The sequence below is a fragment of the Phalacrocorax aristotelis genome, chromosome 5 (assembly GCF_949628215.1).
Source record: "Phalacrocorax aristotelis chromosome 5, bGulAri2.1, whole genome shotgun sequence".
NCBI classification, from domain to species: domain Eukaryota; kingdom Metazoa; phylum Chordata; class Aves; order Suliformes; family Phalacrocoracidae; genus Phalacrocorax; species Phalacrocorax aristotelis.
In genome coordinates, this window is record NC_134280.1 from 12,018,488 (window position 1) to 12,039,789 (window position 21,302).

Here is a 21,302-nt window from a genome sequence, read left to right on the forward strand (position 1 = left end):
TCAAGACCTTTTCAGGACTTTTAGAAGCTGCCAGCGAGTGGAACTGCTAAACTGATTATCCCCTCCATCGCAAGTCTCTATTATCTATGGGTGATTACTCTGAAATGTCAATATTAACAGTTAAAGTCAAACAACAAAATTATTAAGTTCAGTAACATTAACTTTGAATCCTGGGTCAATTTACAATGAATGACAGGATTATACAATATATCCCAGAACCACTGTCCTGTTTGCTCCATGATTAACTTCGATTCATTTGTCAACTCTTCTGATGAGAGTCAACCGCAGCAGACCTTAGCCCCATGAGCTTTCTGCTCCCTGCTTCCCAGAAACTCTGCCACAACGTGGGGGCTAAGCCCTGTCAAAATTAGTGGCCTACACTGAAATAGTCTCTTAATCATGATATTCAACCAAAGCAGAGAGAATTTAATTTCACAGGCCTTGGTTATCAAGCAAAATTAAGTTAGCAGTGCCTGCAATAAAATGCTGTAACTGTTCCTAACTGACAGGGTAAACCCAGTCCCATTACTCACTTGAGTAACCCCACTGATATCTGTGGGGTGACCAAGGTGACCTGCTGAACACACATAATTTAGGTCTATATAGGAAGCTGCCTGACACTTAATGGTCCAGGACTTTGCCCTCAGTTTCTCATGGCCTTATCAGACAAGCTGTTCAGAGTGAAACTTTCCATACCAGGTATCTGCCTAAGGCTGAACTTGATGAATTTTGAAGTAAAAGGTCCAGAATGAAAGGAAGGGGAAAAAGGACCTACTTTGCCTGTGTTAGAAAAGGAGTCTTATTTCTGCTCACATGAGATGCTCCAGACCCTCCACACTTTTAAGCAAGGGTTTGAAATTTTCCAGGGTTTAGCCTTGATGTCAAGAATATATATTATGTCATCCCTGTGAAAATTTGCCCAAATTCGGTCACTCAGAAGACCTCTGCCAAGTTCCAGTTTGCACATGTTCAGTATGAACCTGTTAAGAGTTTGGCAGTTCATTTTTCTTAACATTAAGTATTTCCTGAGTATACTCCTCCCCCCATTCTGTGGGCCAGGTAGACCTGGCAGGCTCCACATGGAACTGCAACGACTGAGCACCTCTTCCTACTGCACTTCTGACCTACGAAGGGCCAACACATCACAGGGCACACACAGTCTGAAACCAGACTACTGCCTCTCCTGCTTTTTGCTGCTGTCTTGCAAGACTCAAGGCAACACAAAGGTGGTAATCTGAAACTCACTGAGGTATGAGAAACGTAGAGGTGGTAAAACATGCTTTCATGCCCCAAAGAGCTATGAAGCAATTGCAGAACTGCTTTGTAGTTCAGGTAAGACCCATATACTGTAAATGGATCTAAATTCAGTTAAGTTCCTTCTTAAATTAGCAACTTCATTATCAGCCAATACAAGTAACACAACAAACCTTTACTTTATTATATAGAGAAAACACTGAAGTACATATACCTGCTATTAAACACCTACATTAATCCTAAAAGCTTAAAATCCCACTGATGAAGCCAAGAATTTATTTGCAAGTAGATATCACACACAGCCATCTACATGTAGCCTCATCTCAACACTTACTCGACAAACGTAATTCCCAGGCTTTTCTATGTTGTTGTTTAAAGCCCCAGCACTGAAGCTGTATCAGAAACGGCTGGTAGCAGTATTTCCTGCTGCTTTAAGCCAGGCAAAACAAAACTATGATTGCTAAACAGAGAGGAAAATTTTTACGGAAAGTGAAGACATTTACAAAATGTTAAGTCATCATTTAATTATGCAAGAGGATTTAAAAAGTTTTTTATGGTACAGAAATGGTGACAGTGCTCTTTTGTGTCTACATTTTTACACTTGGAATTGTAAAGTACACTGCAGAACTGTAAGTATAAAACTTCGAAACCCAATGTAAAATATTAAGATTCAGACAATGAATTAAAGGATGTTTCTATTATTCGCCTTTTTGAGTCTCCAGGGCATGATTTTATCACATCTGCAACCTCTTCTGCAGGAGGCTCAAAAACTATTCACTTTTAAACAAAATTAAATGATAGGCACGAATCCTGTATCATCATTTGATCCCAGCAGCTGAGAGCTCACAGAAAAACATCAACTATCATGAGATTTGTGCTAAAACTGCAAGGTCTGACAATCCTGCCAATAATTGATTCCGACCTGAATTCAATCACACTTAATCCTGGGAGAAATGATTTGGGTACAAGTCTGTTGAATGCATTTATCCCACTAATAATAATTAATCCTGCCATACAGATAATTGGATTTGATTCCCAAGGTACGAGGTTTCTGCTCACACCATCAGGAACGCCTTGGCCTAAAAGGGTATGAAAATATTGACTATAAACTAAGAAAGCATAATGAATACCATAGGACAGTGGGACACACAACATGTCTGTTATAGACATGGCAATAGGACAACTACATTACTTATGAGGTATGACACTAACAATCACTTAGAGGACTGCTCTAAATTTATGCCTCTAAAATGTTTTTACCATACCAGAAAGTCATCATTTCACCCTATTGCATGTACTCTTAAGTGAGGCCACTTAAAAAAAAAAACAAAATTGTTGTTATGTTTAATTGACAGTCTTTTCCATATTCCTTCAACAGTATAAGTCAGTGTTGAGCAGAAGGAATACTCTTATAATGCTTTCACATGAAATGAGCAGTGATTCAAGACTACTGTAGTAATAAAAAGCCACTCTTAACTTTCATTACTTATGGGATAACTGGATTTAAATGACTCCCTGATTCAACATTATATATTGTCCTGAAGAAATTCTAGCAAGGCAGATTACAAAAGGAAACATTTCTTTGACAAGATCACTTTGTTAAAATGGGAGCTCTTAAAAGTTTCTCAGGTGCTGAGAATCTGGAGATGGAGATGTGGAGATGATGATGTGGGCAGAGTACAGGTGAAGCAGTGAGAAGTTCACAGTCAATGCATCCATCCACGCCTGGGAATTACTGCATCAGAAATGCAATTCGTCTGCGCTAGGAAGACTGTCAGAATCGACATGTTCATTGCAGGAAGATATTTAGAATATTTCTATAAAAACCATGTCAGTAAGACCGATTCTTTCTACTTAATTCTCCCTTTCACCAGTTCTGTCTCAGTAGATTAATATATCAAGAAATAGTAAGAATTTGGGAAACTTAGATGAAAAATACATCTAGGCCATAGTTTCCTGCATTATTGCCAAGAAAACATGAAGGGAACTGTTTGTTCATTTCCAAGGACATAAGAGAAACAGTTGTTAATAGTTTAAGAAATGGTTTCAAGGACTACAAAGGATTAATGAATGATGATGGTTATTATTAAGTAACTAATGATGCCTTCCAGAATAATGCAAAATATGTCAGGTGTTAAACTCGTTACCACGCCAGCCAAACTACCTTCTCCCCACCCTAAGGCTCTCCCAGGTGATAGGTTTGGAGGCGCATAGTACAGTCCAGCATCAGGGGCAGCATGGCAGGTAGGAGAGGCAAGTTAATCAGGGAGGCACGTATCAGCACTGTAACTGGAATGCCTCCTGGTAAAACAGCAGTAAATGGATCTCAAATCTCCATGTGCTTTGCCGTGCAGCAAAAGGATTTTTTGCCTTGACATCTGCTAGAATTTAAATGTGACTCCAAACTCTTTAAGTCAACTGAAACTGCTACTGACTAAAAGCAAATTTTGCTTGACAAAACCTGACTTTAAAATTGGAATCTAAAGTTATCTTTGTTGTTTGAGACTGAAATCCCAGCAAATACAGTGAATTTATTTCTAAGCAGTTTCATAAAATGAGCATGGATGTTGCAGTTCTGACCTGGACAAGTGGGCGAGTAGCTAGAGCAAAAACCTGCACTTTGTCCAGCCCAGCTCTGTAGGCTGGGAGGTCTCACCAGCACATTGCCTCGTCAGAGCTCAGGGAGGAACCACGCCTGAGATCAGTTCATATGAAACAGAGAAAGGACACAATACTATCATAGGTACGGTGGCAAAGGAAGGACCTGTGTATTCATTTTTGAGGAAGCCAGCTATCTGGTTTATATTAATATTGAAGAATGACAATTACATTGGTTAATTCGCCATTTTACAATATACATGATGGGCCAAGCAAGGCCAACCAATGAATTATTTCTACTCGAGCCAATATATCTACAGCATAAAAAGGCAGATGCAGATCCAAAAGTGTGCTAAGGCTCTCTTGTTGTAATGCTTTTCCCTTTGCACCAGGTCCCCTCCAGCACTCTTTGGTTACTTCACTGTGTCTGTGGGTATCCCCACAGCTGGCAGACAAATAGTAAAAGCACAGCAATTTCCTCACTTATTATTTTTGGCAGAAAAACAAGGTATTGGGCTGTGTGACTACCACCAGTGCAGAAAGGAGGCAGGTAGTGACACAAAATGAAATTCAATGAACCTGCAGAAAATCAGAGTGTTTGGCCCCCACAGGAGCGAATTAACACAGGGGGGTAAGGAAGTGAAAACTTCCTTTCTTTTGCAGAGCTACTGTGCATCCTCCCATGTTGGGGCGCTGCTGGAGACTGCAATAACTTTAGCAGCCTCTTTGCACCCAATCCAACAGCTGTCAGTCATTCTGATGAATGTGGATTCCTGGATCCACCCTGATTTGCTGATGTCCCAGTTTTATGCTACATGTCCCTCGACTGTCTCTCTGGAGAAAGAGAGGTACCTGGAGTCTGTCCACTCTGGACATCCCTAAAGCTGACAGCAAGTACTTGCTGAGCTTTCCAGAAAGGCATCACAGCACCAACCTGTCCCATGGGCAAACATCAACAAGGCAGAGATCTAGGGTTTACTCTCAGTATCTAGTAAACAGCATTGATGATGTTGGAAAAGACTGTTTTTTAAAAAAAGTTTCAAAAAAATGCACATTTTTACACATCTGTATTTCTATACACCAAAACAGGGCTCATTAAGACTAGGAGAGTGGAGCAGGCAAATTGCCTTCTTGTTGAAGAAGGGTAGAAGTGAGTATTTTGCACTGCAATCCAAAACCCTTCATACAGTGAAGCTCTAGTTCCCAAACCCAAATTAGGCTACACAGTACCAGTAATCATCAGAAGAAATTTAGATGATGGAAAACATATTATACTGCTAACTTCCTGGAATCATGCCTATCTTTGTGTTACTAGTCACCACCTGCATAGGTGAAGGGAGGTTAATCACAGTAGGAAACTGTTATGAAATAATTTTGACTGAGGAAATAACCAATTAAGTTTCCCCTGCAGCAAACAAGCATAGCTGTAAGCATTTGAGCTACTCTGGAAACAATAGTACTATTCACAAGCTTAAAGTAACTAGTATATTAGTATATTGCAGATGGAGGATGTAAAAGGAAAACCTTCATGTATCAACAGCTATAATGGACACACTGTTACACCAACTATCTTCCATATATATATGTATGAATATGTGCATACACCTCCTATTCAAGGGGGCTCCCCAAGATGCTGAAGCCTGCTATACACAACTTGTTTGAAACATGGAAATCAACAAACACAGGCAAAGCTTTCAGCTTCTAAGATCATCTTTCTGATCAAATGTGCTTTTGCAAACATGCTGCAGAGCATGAAAACAACCATTCTGACTAATTCCATCTCTCTCAGCAGAAATCCTATCTTCAAAAGTCACTCATCACTGAATGGTCTTTGGTCTGCAGAAAAATGTGAAGTATGCTTTAATTACATCCCCAGTGGCCTCCCGTTTGACGTCCTGCCCACTGTATCTCTGGCGAGACAGCCTTATCTCTGGATATTTTTCAACTACACTAAACAGCATTTACTCAGGTCCTCATTGATTCACTGTATCAGTAGGTGGCTATTTGCTCTTTAACCATAATTTTGAAAAGTGCGGTCTGCCTCATTAAACAATGTAAGGTTTCCAGTAACACTTAATAATAATGGCTACATTAATTAACATTACATCCAAACGGAGTCCCTCTGAGGATACATATCACACTGCTAGCATGTTTATACCTAATGTGTTAATATCAACTCATGTTCTTACAAGACAATTCTTGCTTTATAACAATACATTCTATTTGTGAATTAAGCACTGCTTGATATGTTAGATATGATGTCCTTATATTTTAGTGTAATATATCATTCATGTGTTTCATTCAGATTTTATTTCCTCTTTACAACAGTTAGTCATATGCATCAAATGAACTGGATATCAGCCCTGCGCAGTGAAGATGCCTTTTCTATGTCATCTGAGTTTCCAGAGTCAGCCTCGTGCAGCACTCTGCAATACACAGAAAAATTCCCTCATGCGTGTCTTACCTCTTTGGTGTGGGTATGGAAGGAGACTGACATGTCCAGGAGAAGTTTCCTCTGTTCCACCCTCCGGACAAAGTCCTGAATCCGTACTTCCAGATGTCGGGCTGCTTTATAGATCTCTTCAGGGTCACATTCCCCAGTCTGAGCCAACTGCTCTGCAGCCTCCAAAAGCTTGTCTGCATTGGTGTACGTATTCTACCAGCAAACAAAGCAAGAAATGGAGTATGAGCAATACAACTGTGGCAAGTAAACCCCTGAAACAGGCTGTTTATACTTTCAAAGGCATGAAAGCAAGTGATTGCCAGACTTTTAAAACAATAGTAGTAATTCCTGCTGGCACTACCATCTGTGAAAGGAGAATATATAAAACCACATAGACTAACCCCTGAGTAAACATGAATTAATTTCTTATTTGAAACACACCACCCCAACCCAATCCTGCCAGGCACAACAACAGGACTGTGCACTTATTTATTTCCAAGTCCCCTGGAATTTCTCAAAGATAATGGAATGAAGCAAGTGGGACTCACCACCTCAGGAGTCTATGGCACCTCACGTGACACTCAGCTACAAGCTCGTTGCAAAGGCCTCCCAAAGGCTATCACATTACAGCATGCAATCCTGTTAGCCAGAGATGTCTCAGCCCCAAGAAACATTTGCCTTTCACTGGCTTTTGTGAGATAACTTGAGAAGACTGTATCTTCAAGTTCCTTCTACATTTTTTTCCTCTCATCTACTGTTCTGCATCATATTTTTAAACCAAGAAAGTCTAGTTGATTAGCTTGCAGCTGCCAATATGTAATGCTCATATTGCTTTGGAGGGATATCATTTCCAGTCTGTCCGAGATATTACATAAGAATTCCAGTCTGCCCTCCATTACATAAGAATTTGAACACTTCACCATCCTGAACAGATTTACCCCATAGCTATGGCCTTTGTGACATGAGATGTATTACTCCTATTTTACAGAGAGTGAACTGAAGGACGCAGAAGCTAAGCGATGTACCCAAGACATGCCAGACCATGGAGGAACAGAGATGAATTCCATCAAACTTAGCTTCCAAACTCCCTCCCCATCTTTTCTCTCCCTCTTCCATGTTTCTGGAAAACACCACTGAACTAATACCCAGAAAGTCTCATAAATAACAGCAGAAATGGAAAGGGAGTGCAGTCATCTCCGCAGCCACAGAGCCAGCCCTTGCTGCAATAGAAAAGTTTTCTTCACTCAAGTTGAGGGCAATAGGTCTATGGTGTTTAACACTTAAGAAAAATAAGGAGAGACAAAGATATCAGCTTAAGGGTGTTTCCAGTACAGGGTGAGATCTTCAGAAATGCTTGGCATTGGCCCTAAGACTGCTCCCATTGGGAATTTTAACCTCCCCATCAACAGAAGCAGAAATGTAGTACTTTCCTTTTCAAAATCCTACCGAGAATCCTCCTCAGTTTAAAAATGCATTAACTTTATACATACACACAAAATACCTTTGAACACTGTGGACAAACATGCACTTCCAAGCATTAAAGGAACACTGTCAAACATGAAAGCCATGAATCAAGTAATGTTGTTCTTAGATAATATCCTGCTGCAATCAACAGCTGTTGCTGGAAAAGAGTCATTACAAAGATGGAATACTGGCCTCTAAGTGTTTAATGGGGGAAAATATTTCTAGGTATAAAAAGCAGAAAGAAAACAGCTCATCCACTGTTCGTTTTCCCAGTTTCTGAGGGCTGGCTATAAATATACTGTATTTGCATTTCTCCTTTTGGACTGTGAAGAACATATTTTAGACAGTTTTGTTACTGATAGTAAATTTTTATTCCCTCACTTCCAGGCCACTTCTATAACGGTTAGGTTGTTAACAGTGGCAAACTTTTATGTTATAATAATAATTTTTTGGAAACTTTTCAGCTGAGAATTTGTAAAAAATGTTCCATTTAATAAGATCTGAATTAGGGTCCAGTTTCACTTAATGGCATGCTTTCTGAATGATCCTCTTCCAACAGTATTTGGATCAAATGCCAAAGCTAGCACTATTTTTCAAAGTCTACTCCACTCTAGGGTTTTTCACACATTACCACTACAACAGCTCAAACACCAGACCAGCTAGCTGGGGAAACTGCTGTCCCCTGCTTTTATTTGTCATATTTAGTATACTTCTAAAGGCATTCAGTCTCTGCTTATGGCACAAATTAGAGGCACACGTACCTTTGCTGAAATACAATATGAATACTGTTTTGCTGCATTTGTCCCTAAGACACTTATGTTCATCTGTCCTGAAAACCCTTATAAGTTTACTGACTCCAACATGTGCTGTACCTAATTACATCTATATGAAGTGAGTTCACCAGCATGATGATCAGATACAAATACACTGCATGATGGAAAGGGTGTAGGCTGAGTCCTAGACATCGGGGAAAAAGAGTGCAGATGCCTCAACAGAGGCTCTGACCACACTGCACAGACAGTAAAGGATGCAGTGATCCTGCAGCAGTCTCTGCATTGCACAAGGTTCTCCAAAGGCAAAGGGATTTTTCTGCAAGGAAGCTGGCTTGATGTGGAGGGAGGCACACACAGTGTTTCCCCTGGGCTGTGCCAGACACTGTCAGCATACAGTGATGCTTCCCTAAAGCATTCATACCTAATTTTGGACACGTTTACTTAAATGTGTCGTGCACAAGAAGACTGAACACAGCACATTTTAAATATGGTGAAATCTTTGTTCACTTCTTTTACTTTGTCCACTGAGTTTCCCAGCTAAGTCTCTGGGTTTTAAAAACAGGTGCAGTTTACGATAGGAAGAACACTAATGGCTTTATCCCTGTCATTCTAGAAGGAGGGTCTGATGCTGAGAGATTTCCAGCTCACTGTTGCAGATTTAAGAGGTTTAGATACATTTCAGATAAGCAACAATGTCCAGGAGTTAACCACACTCGCCTTGAACTTCAGAGTTTGACGTATCAGGAAAGGATTGTCATCTACTGTCAGATGAGATATAAACAGAGCATAGGCCAAATAAGCTAGAGGTTAGTTACTTGGTGAGGGCCTCCTTTACTTCTGTTCTGCTCATTTGTTTCAAGTGCACATAAATCATATCAGTAGTTGTTATGCATATCAAATATTTTAATGTACATCTATTTCTCTACAAGTGCTGACCTAAAGCTGTGTTGAACGCATATGACATATGACAGCATATGACAGGCTTGGGGCATCAACCACCTCTCTTGGAAGCCTGTTCCACTGTTTGACCACCCTCTTGGTAAAGAAATTCTTCCTAATGTCCTGTCTAAACCTCCCCTGGAGCACCTTTGAACCATTCCCATGCATCCTATTACTGGATATCAGGGAGAAGAGACCAGTACCTCCCTCTCCACGTCCCCTCCTCAGGAAGCTGCAGAGAGCGATGAGGTCGCCCCTCAGCCTCCTTTTCTCCATACTAGACAAACCCAGAGTCCTCAGCTGCTCCTCACAGGACATGCCTTCCAGCCCTTTCACCAGCTTTGGTGCCCTCCTCTGGACATATTCAAGTATCTTAACAGCCTTTTAAAATAAAAATAAAAATAAATAAATAATTAAAAAAAGGAAATGTATCAATCATATGTGTTTGTGCTTTTCCCTGACATGTCCCCGCATTTTTAAGGCACAATGTAGTGCAGCATTTTGGTTTCAACCCAAGAGCATTTCCAGAAAATGGTTCCATGTAGTTTTCCCTCTACTCCTAGCAGCTACACTTGTAACTAGTTTATCACTGCATGTTTCTAGGCAGAGTGAACTGGAAATAACTGTCTGATGATAGCCCAAGGCAGAGTTTGTGGCCCAAATCTGGGCTATTTTTTCCAGAACAATCTTCCCTCGCACAGTATTTTACAGCTGTTTGATAGGTTCATGGTAACGGCTTCCAAGATCTCCAACGTAGTGTGAACCATGCCGATCAGCCAGAGAAAGATGTTTAGTTGTATACATCAGGAGAAACATGAGGAGGGGAACGGGGACGGTGATCAGATACACTATCGCATTAAACACAAACGACATACCCTAGACACTGTACTTCCTAAGCAGATGTTTAGATAAGCTGAAGGGGAACAAGGCAGCACTGGTTTGCCTCATTCTGTGTTAATCAAGTTCCGGGGCTGTGAAAGGCAGTTCCAGGAAAAGGTTCCTCATATTGTTTTGGAGAGCTTTGTCACCTCCGTTTTACCATGTAAAAGGCACGGAAGAGATGGCATCTCTAGAGTCTAGTAAGTACCTACTAGAGAAAGAACTTAGATGACTAACTTCGATCTGATCTTCTTAACTAAAGACTACTGATGTGAATCCCATCTGATGCCTGCAGGCTGAAGCTTAGGAGACTTATTAGCCTTTCTCTGATGTGATATCTCCTTTATGTTCTTTAGAGTCGTGACTTGACTCTTCAACTCCGAAGATGAAATCGCAGTATTATTACTCCTGCTGTGAAGATGGGATGTCGAGACAAAGTTCAAAGCCTGATTCATCTCACTGAAAACAGTAAAAAGGATCTTACTGACTTCAGTGAGAACTGGGTCAGCCTCCTAGCCACTTACTCAAGATAGCAGAAGGAGACAAAAAATGGCAAAGGACTAAAAATAGAACTCTGGAGGCCTCATACCCCTGTTCTGCAAATAGACAGTGGGTAGCACTCCTCCCTGCAGAAGCAAAGCATGATTCACATTCACAAAATTATAATTATGGAGCTGATTCTGCATTTCTTATCAATCTTTATAAAATATTGTTGTCCTTAATGATGAAGTTCAGTTACAGCTATCAGATTCTTTGCTCAAGCCATTTTGTTAAAATTAGCCCCAGTTTATTGTTTAGGTTAAGTGATCCCACAGTCAGGCCTTTGTGGAGAATTATATCTCTAGTAATTTGATCTTCTAAAGCTAAAATGAGTGACCAAAATGAAGCATTTCTTTGATAAATAAATCTGGGGTTTAAGGAAGCATCCATCTCTGTCAAAATTCCTCCTCCCTTAAGAAGGGCAAAGGCTAAGTGCATATGATGATCTAATGTAAGATGTGATTTTATTCAGTTTCAACTTCACATAATCAAATCAAGACCTGTATTCTTACTTATGCTCTATTGCTGTAATTCAAAACAGACTTACCAGGAATTACAGTTACAGAAGTTAAGGGCAGAACCTCTCTCTGAGGTGATGCAGCCGCTTGCTCTATCAGTACAGGATTGCTCCCTACTCTACACTAGCATGGAAACGTCTTCAAACCTTTTTAAAAAACATCCAGGTTAATTAAGTTTCCATCACCTTCTTTTGCAGGCTGTTCTTTCCTTAGCTATGGCAATTTACCTTAAGTTTTTCTTGTCCTAATTTTGTCCCAGTTCTCCTTGCACTGTCATAGAATCATTTAGGTTGAAACTTTAAGATCATGGAGTCCAACTGTTATCCCAGCACTGTCAAATCCACCACTAAACCACGTCCCCAAGCACCACACCTACTTGTCTTTTAAATACCTCCAGGGATGGTGACTCAACCATCTTTATTTCCTGATCCGTTGTTACTTCTTTCCACACTGACATCTGAAGGTTAGCTCAGTTCAGGAATACCCACGTATCTGGGGAATGTGAAGTTTGTTCCCATTTCAGATGGTTAAGAGGCCAGATATAGAACCATGCTGGTACTAATTACTATGTTACACCTCCAGTAATTCCATTATTTCAGTGGATTATCTAAACATAAGGGATTTTTCAGCATGAATGAGAAATAAACAGTTCCCAGGAATGATGAGGTGGATATCACACAGCATCCTCACTAACCATTGCCAAGAACCAGATACTTTTCCATGTATCGTTATCTTTTATTTATGATTTTCCCTCAGGGTTCACATACAAATTGAGATAAATGTATTATTTGAATTCAAAAGAATGACATTTACACATTACATCAAATGCTGAAAACCCAGATAAATTGTCTAAAAGCTACCTTAGACCTTCAAACTAATAAATAAGCAAGATTAGAATTAACAGCTGGAAATACATTATCTAAAAGAATTCTTCTTTGTGCTATTTCATATTGAGTGCTTACTTTAGAGTAAAAAAAAATGTTGCCTATGGTATGTTTTATGACATGAACTGTTTATCTCAGTCAGGAGTGCAGTCATACATCAAGTAGAGAATACTCTTATTATCACAATCACACTTATTGAGTCCAGAGTGATCACAACCATTATCCAACGAAATGCCACTGAAACATACAGTGAAATAATGTTTTAAATGCCATCTAATATCACACACCATATCCAATATTAGTAAGTATGCAAAGACACATAGATGCAACGTGCATGCACATACCACATACACATAAAGAACAAGCTAACTTCTTAGATCAGCATGGTCAACTTAATCACTGAATTTTTCTATCACTACTGAAAAGTACCATCTATGCAAGGACTTGACTTTGAATGCCTCCAAAGCTATTTTCTACTTCTAAATCAGAATGCTCAAAAGCATGTTTGGCAAAGATCTAGACTTTTCAAATCCCTGCTTAGATTATTTTTAAGTGTTGCAAGATTCATTTTTATTTTTGTTACAAAAGGAAAGACAAGGGATTTCATTCTTTTTGTAGGCAGAAAAACTACACCCACCTAAGGATTCACCTGGAGCCTGGCAAACATCCTCTTTCCTCCCTATTTTATTTTAATGAGTATATATTTGCAATCTCCTCTATTAAATAAACCACTAATCACTTGCTTTATATGAGATACATAGTCCTACTCTTCCTAGGGAAGCAACCTGCACACTTCTCATTATAAGGAGGATGTATCATTGCAGGTTTACACTGGAGTCTGATATGCATCCTTAAAGAAGGTGCAGTTTAAGCTACCAGAAATATGCATGTTTACACTTTGTGAGATGGGATTTAAGAAGTTTTTGATCTACAAAACTCCACATAGGAGCTGGAAGAACATCCCTTTGGCACAAAAATGAAGTTTTAATCCCACAAAGCCATCTTCAACATCTTTCCTGAGGCAAAAGATGTTGCCAGCTGAGACAGCACTGCTGCCCCAGGAAGGCTCATTCACTCAGTCTAACACAGAAACAACTTCGATCACAGACTAAAGAACCATCAGAGAAAACAATTTTCAGAGACTGCATTGAAAAAACTTGACAGTTTTAACTGAGGTGGTCTTACAGCCCTTCAAAGCCAGCAGTTATACCTCACTTTGGCACCTTAAGGCACCCTAAATAGAAAGAGCATATACTTAATATGGAGGCTCATTTTGTCCTTACAGGGGAAGGAGCAGGAAATATGATGATAGGGTTTTGCAGGTAAAGATCAATTAATACTCTTCAGAATATATTTTTTTTCTGTCACCCTACTGCTTTTCTGGGAGAAGCATACCTAAACAGCATATTAAAATGAGATAATGAAATACTCTCTTTGCTGTTAAATATTTTCCATATTTTATGGACTCTACAAGGACGTACAAGAATTAGGGGAGATATCTCAAACCGATGATTATTGGCCAAGTTTTATCCTAGCATTTGATCCTTGGTAATATCCATAAAAAGAGCTTGATCCCTTCTCTTTGAGAACATCCTTGCACAGTAACAGGCACATGGAAGTAAGCAAAAGCAAGGACAGCAATATAATGAAGACAACATAGTCGACTGAGATGCCATTATACAGTAGTTCTGCTATCAGACATGAAACCAAACTGGTTTTAAGGCCAAAAAATAATATCATCTGATACTGGTTAGTGTTATGCAGTAGAGTGAGTGTACCAGTAAAACACTTATCACTGCACAATGACTTGATAATTGGGTGATTAGCAGAGCATATGAATGAGAGCTTCGAAAGTGAGTGTAAAGTAACTGAACCTTTGAAACTCAGCAAAAGTGAGGAAAACAGGTTTTTTTGCAGAGAGGACATGGGAGCACAAGAAGGAAAATTGTCAGGAGTGAAATGCAGCATTTTGAAAGATTCTCAAATGATAAATATCATCAAGAAGCCCAAATAGTTCACAGCAAAGCCCCACAACTTCTTTATGATAGGGAGAAAAGGGAAGGCAAGTGGAGAAACAAAGAAATGTGTGGCAGCTCGGAGGTGAGCAGCAACCTAGAAGGGTGCAGTATTGTGAAAACAGACAGAAATGTCCCAAAGGCTCAGCTCGTCTTTTCCAAGCCCCACAGACACGAGTACAATCATGACAGCTTTATCAAGTCCTGCTGGTCTTCTGAACGGAAATAACTTCAGGCATTCTGGGTTTAATATCATGCTTACAGTTTGGAGATTTCAAAGACACAGCAATGACAGTATTAAAAGGCTTTGGACTGTCAGCAGCACCAGGAAAAGTCTGTACCAAATGCAACTGGCAGCACTGCGGCCTTTAAAACAGAGGCAGAAATAAACCTACAAGGATGTGAATCCTGCAAACTGCCTGGCTTTGTTTCTAGTGTCTCAGTTTTTATGAAACCTGCTTTAAATAAGACAGCAAAGCATTTCCTCTCCTTGTTTCCCCACCAGCCACTACCCTGACTCAGCTGAGCCTTTATTTCCATTAATGTAGAGGAAGGTAATAACATCTTTCCTGAAGCACATTTTGAGCTACATGGGACTGTTCATACAATAAGATAATGTTTAACAGAAGAAGATTCAGCAAAACTTTGTCCTGAATTCTCCAAAGCTTTCAGCTTAAGAATTCCTATATGGCCAAGTATAGAGACTAGGCAGTCTGGCGCACAACGCAGTCCTATATACTCATCACATAACAATCATACTTGCTTTCTGACTCGTAATGTGACAAAAATATTACTAAATGCAATGTGGGCTGCTGCAGCAAGGTAAGCCTACCACGAATGCATCATAGGACCTCAAGATTTGCAGTGAATATTTTGCCATAAGTTAACAGCCACCTCTGACAAGCAAACTGATACTTGACAGAAAAAATACAGAGGAAGGTATGCCACAGCCTTTTAGCAGGGTCAGCGCACTGCTGCTACCTCAGGAAGAATACAGAGATTTAACTAAATTTTGCTGCTGCTCTTTTGAAACACAGATTACCTCCCTGACATATTGCATTGCATCAACTCCCATGCACCAACCCAGATGGGAGCGGTGCAGGAAATGAGCATCATGTCTTGTGGTCCAGCTGAGCTAGTGCCAGGTGCTAGCACTGTCTATATTCCCTCTAGACTTGGAGGGAAGCAGGAAACTCCTTGGTGTTCTCCTGGATCCATTCGATTTGCCCAGGTAAGGTTGACTGGTAGCAAAGATTCACTTAAAAACTGGTCTTCCCATCCAGAGTAAACCTCACACTTCAGTACACTGCTCTGCTGGAGACAAAGCACATGATGAGAATAAAACACCAACAACTCTGTGTTGTTGACAGCTTGAGTATTTCTATTTGGCAGAAGGTTTCTCAACACACCCTGTGAACAGGAATGGTAACACATCACCTGCCTACCACTCAGATAACCTCCATCCCCATCTCCCTACTCTCTGGACCTCAGATAATTTGATGGCAAATGTCCCTCTGCTGTGTACAAGAATAAAGCAGCCTCCCCACCTTCAGTAAAGTTGAAGTAAATTTTTACTTCATCTCCTTGTTCCAGCTCATTGTCCTTAGGAGCAGGTCAGCAAGATGGTCCCTTTAGATTCAAAATCTCTTCACCACCAACATTAATTCATCTCTCCATCATGGCTTACACATTTGAATTTGTTTCAAATGAGTAGAAACCATTCTCTGTGTCTTATTAGATTGAGAAACCAATTTTTCACAACTGTTATTTCCCTGACATGTGAACTGTCCGTACAGCTTACCCATCAAATTAGTTCTTCAGCGGTATCACCAAAGAAAAATGGTCTAAGGGCTTAGTCTTCCTTAAAACTTAAAAAGATTAAAATCTTCTGTAATAGTTAGTGAGATGTACTGCAAATTTATAATGAGGAAAAATAAAATGAGTGTTCACTACCCCAGAAGTAATAAACCATTTTATTTATTTTACACCATTTTACACTTACTTGCATATTTTAGAAAAGTTCTAGACAGGAACTAACATTTTTTGTGTTGGTCAGAAAGCATTCATATGGGCACATTTTTAAAATGTGTTCTACTGTGTGAAATTCAATTCAGGTTATCCATAATCACCACAATGATTTAGAAAAATAGTATTTTTTTTATTTCTGGTTTCTATTAGGCAGCCACACATGATCTGAGATAAATATATCTTAATAATGACTTAGAATGAGAGATGTGGTACAGAACAGTATTCCTACCAGAAATCTTTGTGCTATAAAATATACTGGGTTTTGGCATGTAGTAGATCTCCAAGAATATTGCAGGCATATGAGATACTGTCCCTATAGTCAACATCTGCCAAATTTTTTACTAAAAAAAAAAAGTCCTGAGAGTTTTCTAATGTATTCTTGTCCTGGTTTTGGCTGGGAAAGAGTTAATTTTCTTTGTAGTGGCTAGTATGGGGCTGTGTTTTGGATCTGTGCTGAAAACACAGTTAATAATGCAGAGGTGTTTTAGTTGTTGCTAAGTACTGCTTACACTAGTCAAGGATGTTTTCAGCTTCCCATTCTCTGCCGGGAGCACAAAAGGCTGGGAGGGGACATGGCCAGGACAGCTGTCCCCAGCTGACCCAAGGGATGTCCCACACCATATGACATCATGCTCAGCATATAAACCTGGGGGAAGAAGAAGGAAGGGGGTGTTCGGGGTGATGGCATTTGTCTTCCCAAGTAACCGTGACGCATGTTGGAGCCCTGCTTTGCTGGAGATGGCTGAACACCTGCCTGCCCATGGGAAGGAGTGAATGAATTCCTTGCTTTGCTTTGCTTGTGTGCATGACTTTTCTTTACCTATTAAACTGTCTTTATCTCAACCCACGAGTTTCCTCACTTTTACTCTTCTGATTCTCTCCCCCATCCCACCAGGGGGGAGTGAGCAAGCAGCTGCGTGGTGCTGGGTTGCTGACTGGGACTAAGCTACAACAATTCTTTATTTATTTATGTTGCCAAATCTTTCCCTCTCCCTATCCAATCCCCCTTCCTCCAAAAATCCCAAGTCAGGCCCCCAAAGGATAAGACTGCACATAATATGAGACAAAAAAATAAATATCAGAGAAAACAGAGACATTCTCTTTGAGTTGTCTTTTGATCTCTCTCTGCCTGCTATGCTGGAGTCCCAGTTTTGTGCCAACCCCCAGGCAGCAGGATCTGGGCACCTGCCCCCACCCCTGGAGCCATGCCCAGCAGGTCCAAGCGGCAATTCACACTCTCCTCGCCATTCTCATCCCCAGATAATCTCCTTATTTTGTGTCTCTGTCCTAGCACAGAAATCGGATTCTGGTCTGTGCTCTGAAGTATTTTTTTTCTGTCCTACATTTACATGTGACTACAAGAAAAGTAAATTTACAATGGTTACATGACCTGGTGACCCAATTACCAGTCCCAAGGGGGAGCACACACTCTGGCGAGTTGACTGATATTTCAGCGTGGCTGCACAGCTCTGGCTGTGCTGTGAGGCTGCTTCTCTCCTATTTGGTTTTCAGTGCATGACAGAGGAGCAGAGGAGGAACAGAGCCCATCACTCGGTGTGCACTGAGGAACTGGGCTTTGGCACAGACAAAACTATGAATCCTTTGGGAAAGGGCCTGGCACTGGGAGGGACAGCTTGCCACCCCATGAAACCAGTCAGCAATAGTTACTTTTTACAAATAAGGAATGGTGTGAATTCATTCCTGGCTGGGCAGTATTTGTTTGAGCCACTTCTGTGGTGGGAACAAACACCTACCCCTGGTTTTTAAAACGATTCAGCTAGGTCCATTTTGAGCCTAAAACAAACCCTGGAAGGCAACAGAAAGCAACACTGAAATTGTACCAGACATGTTTCCCCCACCATGGAGCACTGCAGGTTTCAAGTACTTCCTGCACTCAACTTTGATGTGTGGGCATTGACAAATCCAAGTACTGGTTGTCAATATAAATCCTGGCCACAGACAAAACCAGGAGCCAGTCGCCAAAAACTAGCGCTCTCGGCTATCTCTCCTCTCCATGCAGAAACACCCTTCATTTCACCAATCACTCAATGTATTCGCTTCAGCTCTCAGATTGACACGTTTAACCTGACAGCTGCACTTTCCATTCCCTGATATTAATGAATCACAAATGCCCTTTCACGCTCCACACTTTTGCACTGAGCGCTAATATTACTCTGAGGGAGGCAAAAGCAGGCTCTGCTCTGTTTGCTGCATAGCTGTGGATCTCACCAATGTTGTGAAGAGTTACCTACACTGTGCATAAAAAACAACTTTACACATTGAATAAAACATTAATAATAATGTGGGTTGCATGTTAACAGGACACAGCATCATTGTTTTGGAGCACATATTGGTTTCTATTGCATTAGCTGCATACTAATGTAGCCAACCATGCTAGACAAACACATGTGCACATACTCGCTGACTGTTCAGAAACACCTCCTGCCTCAGTCCCTGGCTTGCAAATTCTGCAATTTCTTTCTCCCCAGACAAGCTTCATTTTAAGCGTAGTGACATGAGAAGGCTGATTCTGCTTGCTTTTCTCATGTCAGTCTTAGAATTTCTCTCCCTAGCTCAACAGAGGAAGTACAGGGTGAGGAACATGCACTTTTGCATGTGGTAGTGCTCTGAACCAGACACTAAATGAAGATGCCTGAATGCCTCAAACCATATGCTATTTCCATAGTGACACAAACCAGTGCTTTCCTGGGGCTTGGTTATGCAAAACCAGACCTCACAGACCACAGTTATGGAGGGCAATATTAATGGCTGTATTACACACACTGAATCAACAAGTGAATTATTTATACACACATTAGGATTTTCACACACATGTAATTCCAAAATACCTCTATAAATCCACTGATGTTGCCCAATTTCTGTACAAGAGAAACTGAGATCTGAACTCTATCCCAGGGAAATAAATTTTAAAATTGGGGTTATATGCAATAAAACGGTTGAATGATTTCTATTTGTATATCACCAGCATAAAATATTTGCAATAGTCTCATAATGCAAATGTAGTTTTTAGAAAGTTCAAACGTCTGATATGGGAACAAGAGGACATCCTTCATTTGGACAGTTAGGGACCTGTGATAGGAAAAGAAGAGAGGGACAGCCACACTGTCAAGCAGATTCTCTATAGTGTAGATACAGCAATTGAACTGGATTCTCCATTCATTAGAACAAGTTAATTATAGGCAATTTCTCTGAAATTGGAAGCATGATTTTGTTCTAAATCTTGTGCAGTAGAGTGATCAATTGGACCCAGTTAGTCTATTCCCAGACTATTCGCACAATGATAACGAATACCTAAAACCTGTCCTTGCAAATTATCTTGCTCCATTACCGAATACATCTCTCTCTGATATTGGCTTAATCTACATGATATTTCCTTTAACAAATCCCTGCAAAGCAGCATATTTGTGATTTGCAGCAACATCATAACAGAGTTTCTGTGACTAATGTGCCGTTCTCCTAAAGACACCACTGGCCTGCCTGGGGAAGGCAGCACAGCCACAGGCAGTGCCTTCTACCGCCCTATGAACGAAATCAGAAAGCAAAATTGCTATTCAAATTCATAGTGTCACCCTTCTCCCCATGAGCCCTGACGCTATAAAAAGCTACAAGAAGCTGAAAGTACTAGTCCACCATCATTAAAAATGAGATTTGGACATTGCTGCAATTAATCTTCCTGAATCAATACGTACAGTTTGATAACCCACCGACCTGCCAATAAGAAGAGCACAAAGCGAAACAATCAGAGGGGATCAAAAGCCTTTAGATGACAATGGTTTTCACCAACATACACAGGACAGCCAAAACAGCAGTGGTTCATCTAAGTGTGTATACCTCACAAAAATCATCAATGGTAAATCTCTTGTTTCAGCTGTATGCTTATTCAGCTGAGACATCAGTACCATATTAAATATATTTTGGTATGCATGGTATATAACACATCAGTGTTATAATTTTCCAATGTTCCCTTTAAGAAATTTATGGCCTTGAAAAAACAAATTCCTGGATCTTTCTTCTTTAGGAAACTTTGGGTTTCTTTTTTGATTCAAAATAAAACAAATTTAAAAACTCAGAATTCCCCATACAATAGAAATTCCATTTTCCAGAACCTCTAGAATTAAAAAAAACATATTTCTTAAATAGCTTCATTGTTCTCCCAGTCTGCCATGGGAATAGCGTTTTGCATGTATAGGCAAATTAAAGGAACATATTTTAAAGACATGAAAATAAACCTACCCAAATAAACCAGCAATAGGAAGCTAGCTCCTGGCAATTGTCAAAAATGTATTGTGTTGCCAAGCCTTGAGATTTTATAGGGAGTATTTAGATTGTGAATCATGCTGAAGGAGGTTTAATGAAAAGATCCAGTTGTCATGTGATTTTGGAAGAGAAGAAATAGGAAAGAAAATCACCTCTAGCTTGAGGAGAAATACACTGAAATGCAAACTCAGAAACATTGTGTAATAGGCACAGTTTTTCAAGTGACTGTCCCAGAGATTTCTGTGCCATTACAGGCAGGTTCCCCATTACCACCAGATCATGGAGTACCAACGGCCACCAATTCAATTACATTGCTATCCAAACTTTAAGAAGATTAGCCAAGACGCTCTTTGAGCACTCCCTGCATGTCTAGATAATGCAATGGAGCATGGTACTGAGATCCACAGTGTACTCTTAAGAGCATCACACTTTCTCAGGGAAAATAACGTCTTACATGACCTGCTTCTCATTTGGGTCTGGCAGTCGGGTCCCCATAGCACGACTATACTGCTCAGCCCTTCCCAGCCTTCCTGGTTCCTGGCCCAGGCTGTGCAGAGGAGTTTGTCTCTGCACTTGCAATGCAGATATGTCCTGAGTCACCCAGAAGCTGCTAGACTTCATGCAAAAAGTTATACTGTTGCTTCCATGATAAACTGTTGGCCTCTTCAGCGATACTGCTAGAAGTTTTT

The 21,302-nt window shown here is 40.3% G+C and overlaps 1 protein-coding gene across 5 annotated transcripts in view; it reads right to left on the minus strand.

Annotated features, from left to right (window-relative positions):
- KALRN (kalirin RhoGEF kinase) overlaps positions 1 to 21,302 on the minus strand; it is a 519,314-nt gene that overhangs the window by 209,210 nt on the left and 288,802 nt on the right. For all 5 annotated transcript variants that reach the window (XM_075093010.1, XM_075093013.1, XM_075093012.1 and 2 more), the window contains exon 11: positions 6,317 to 6,508. In XM_075093010.1, the coding sequence (XP_074949111.1) occupies positions 6,317 to 6,508 (192 nt within the window). The remainder of the gene's footprint in view (positions 1 to 6,316; positions 6,509 to 21,302) is intronic.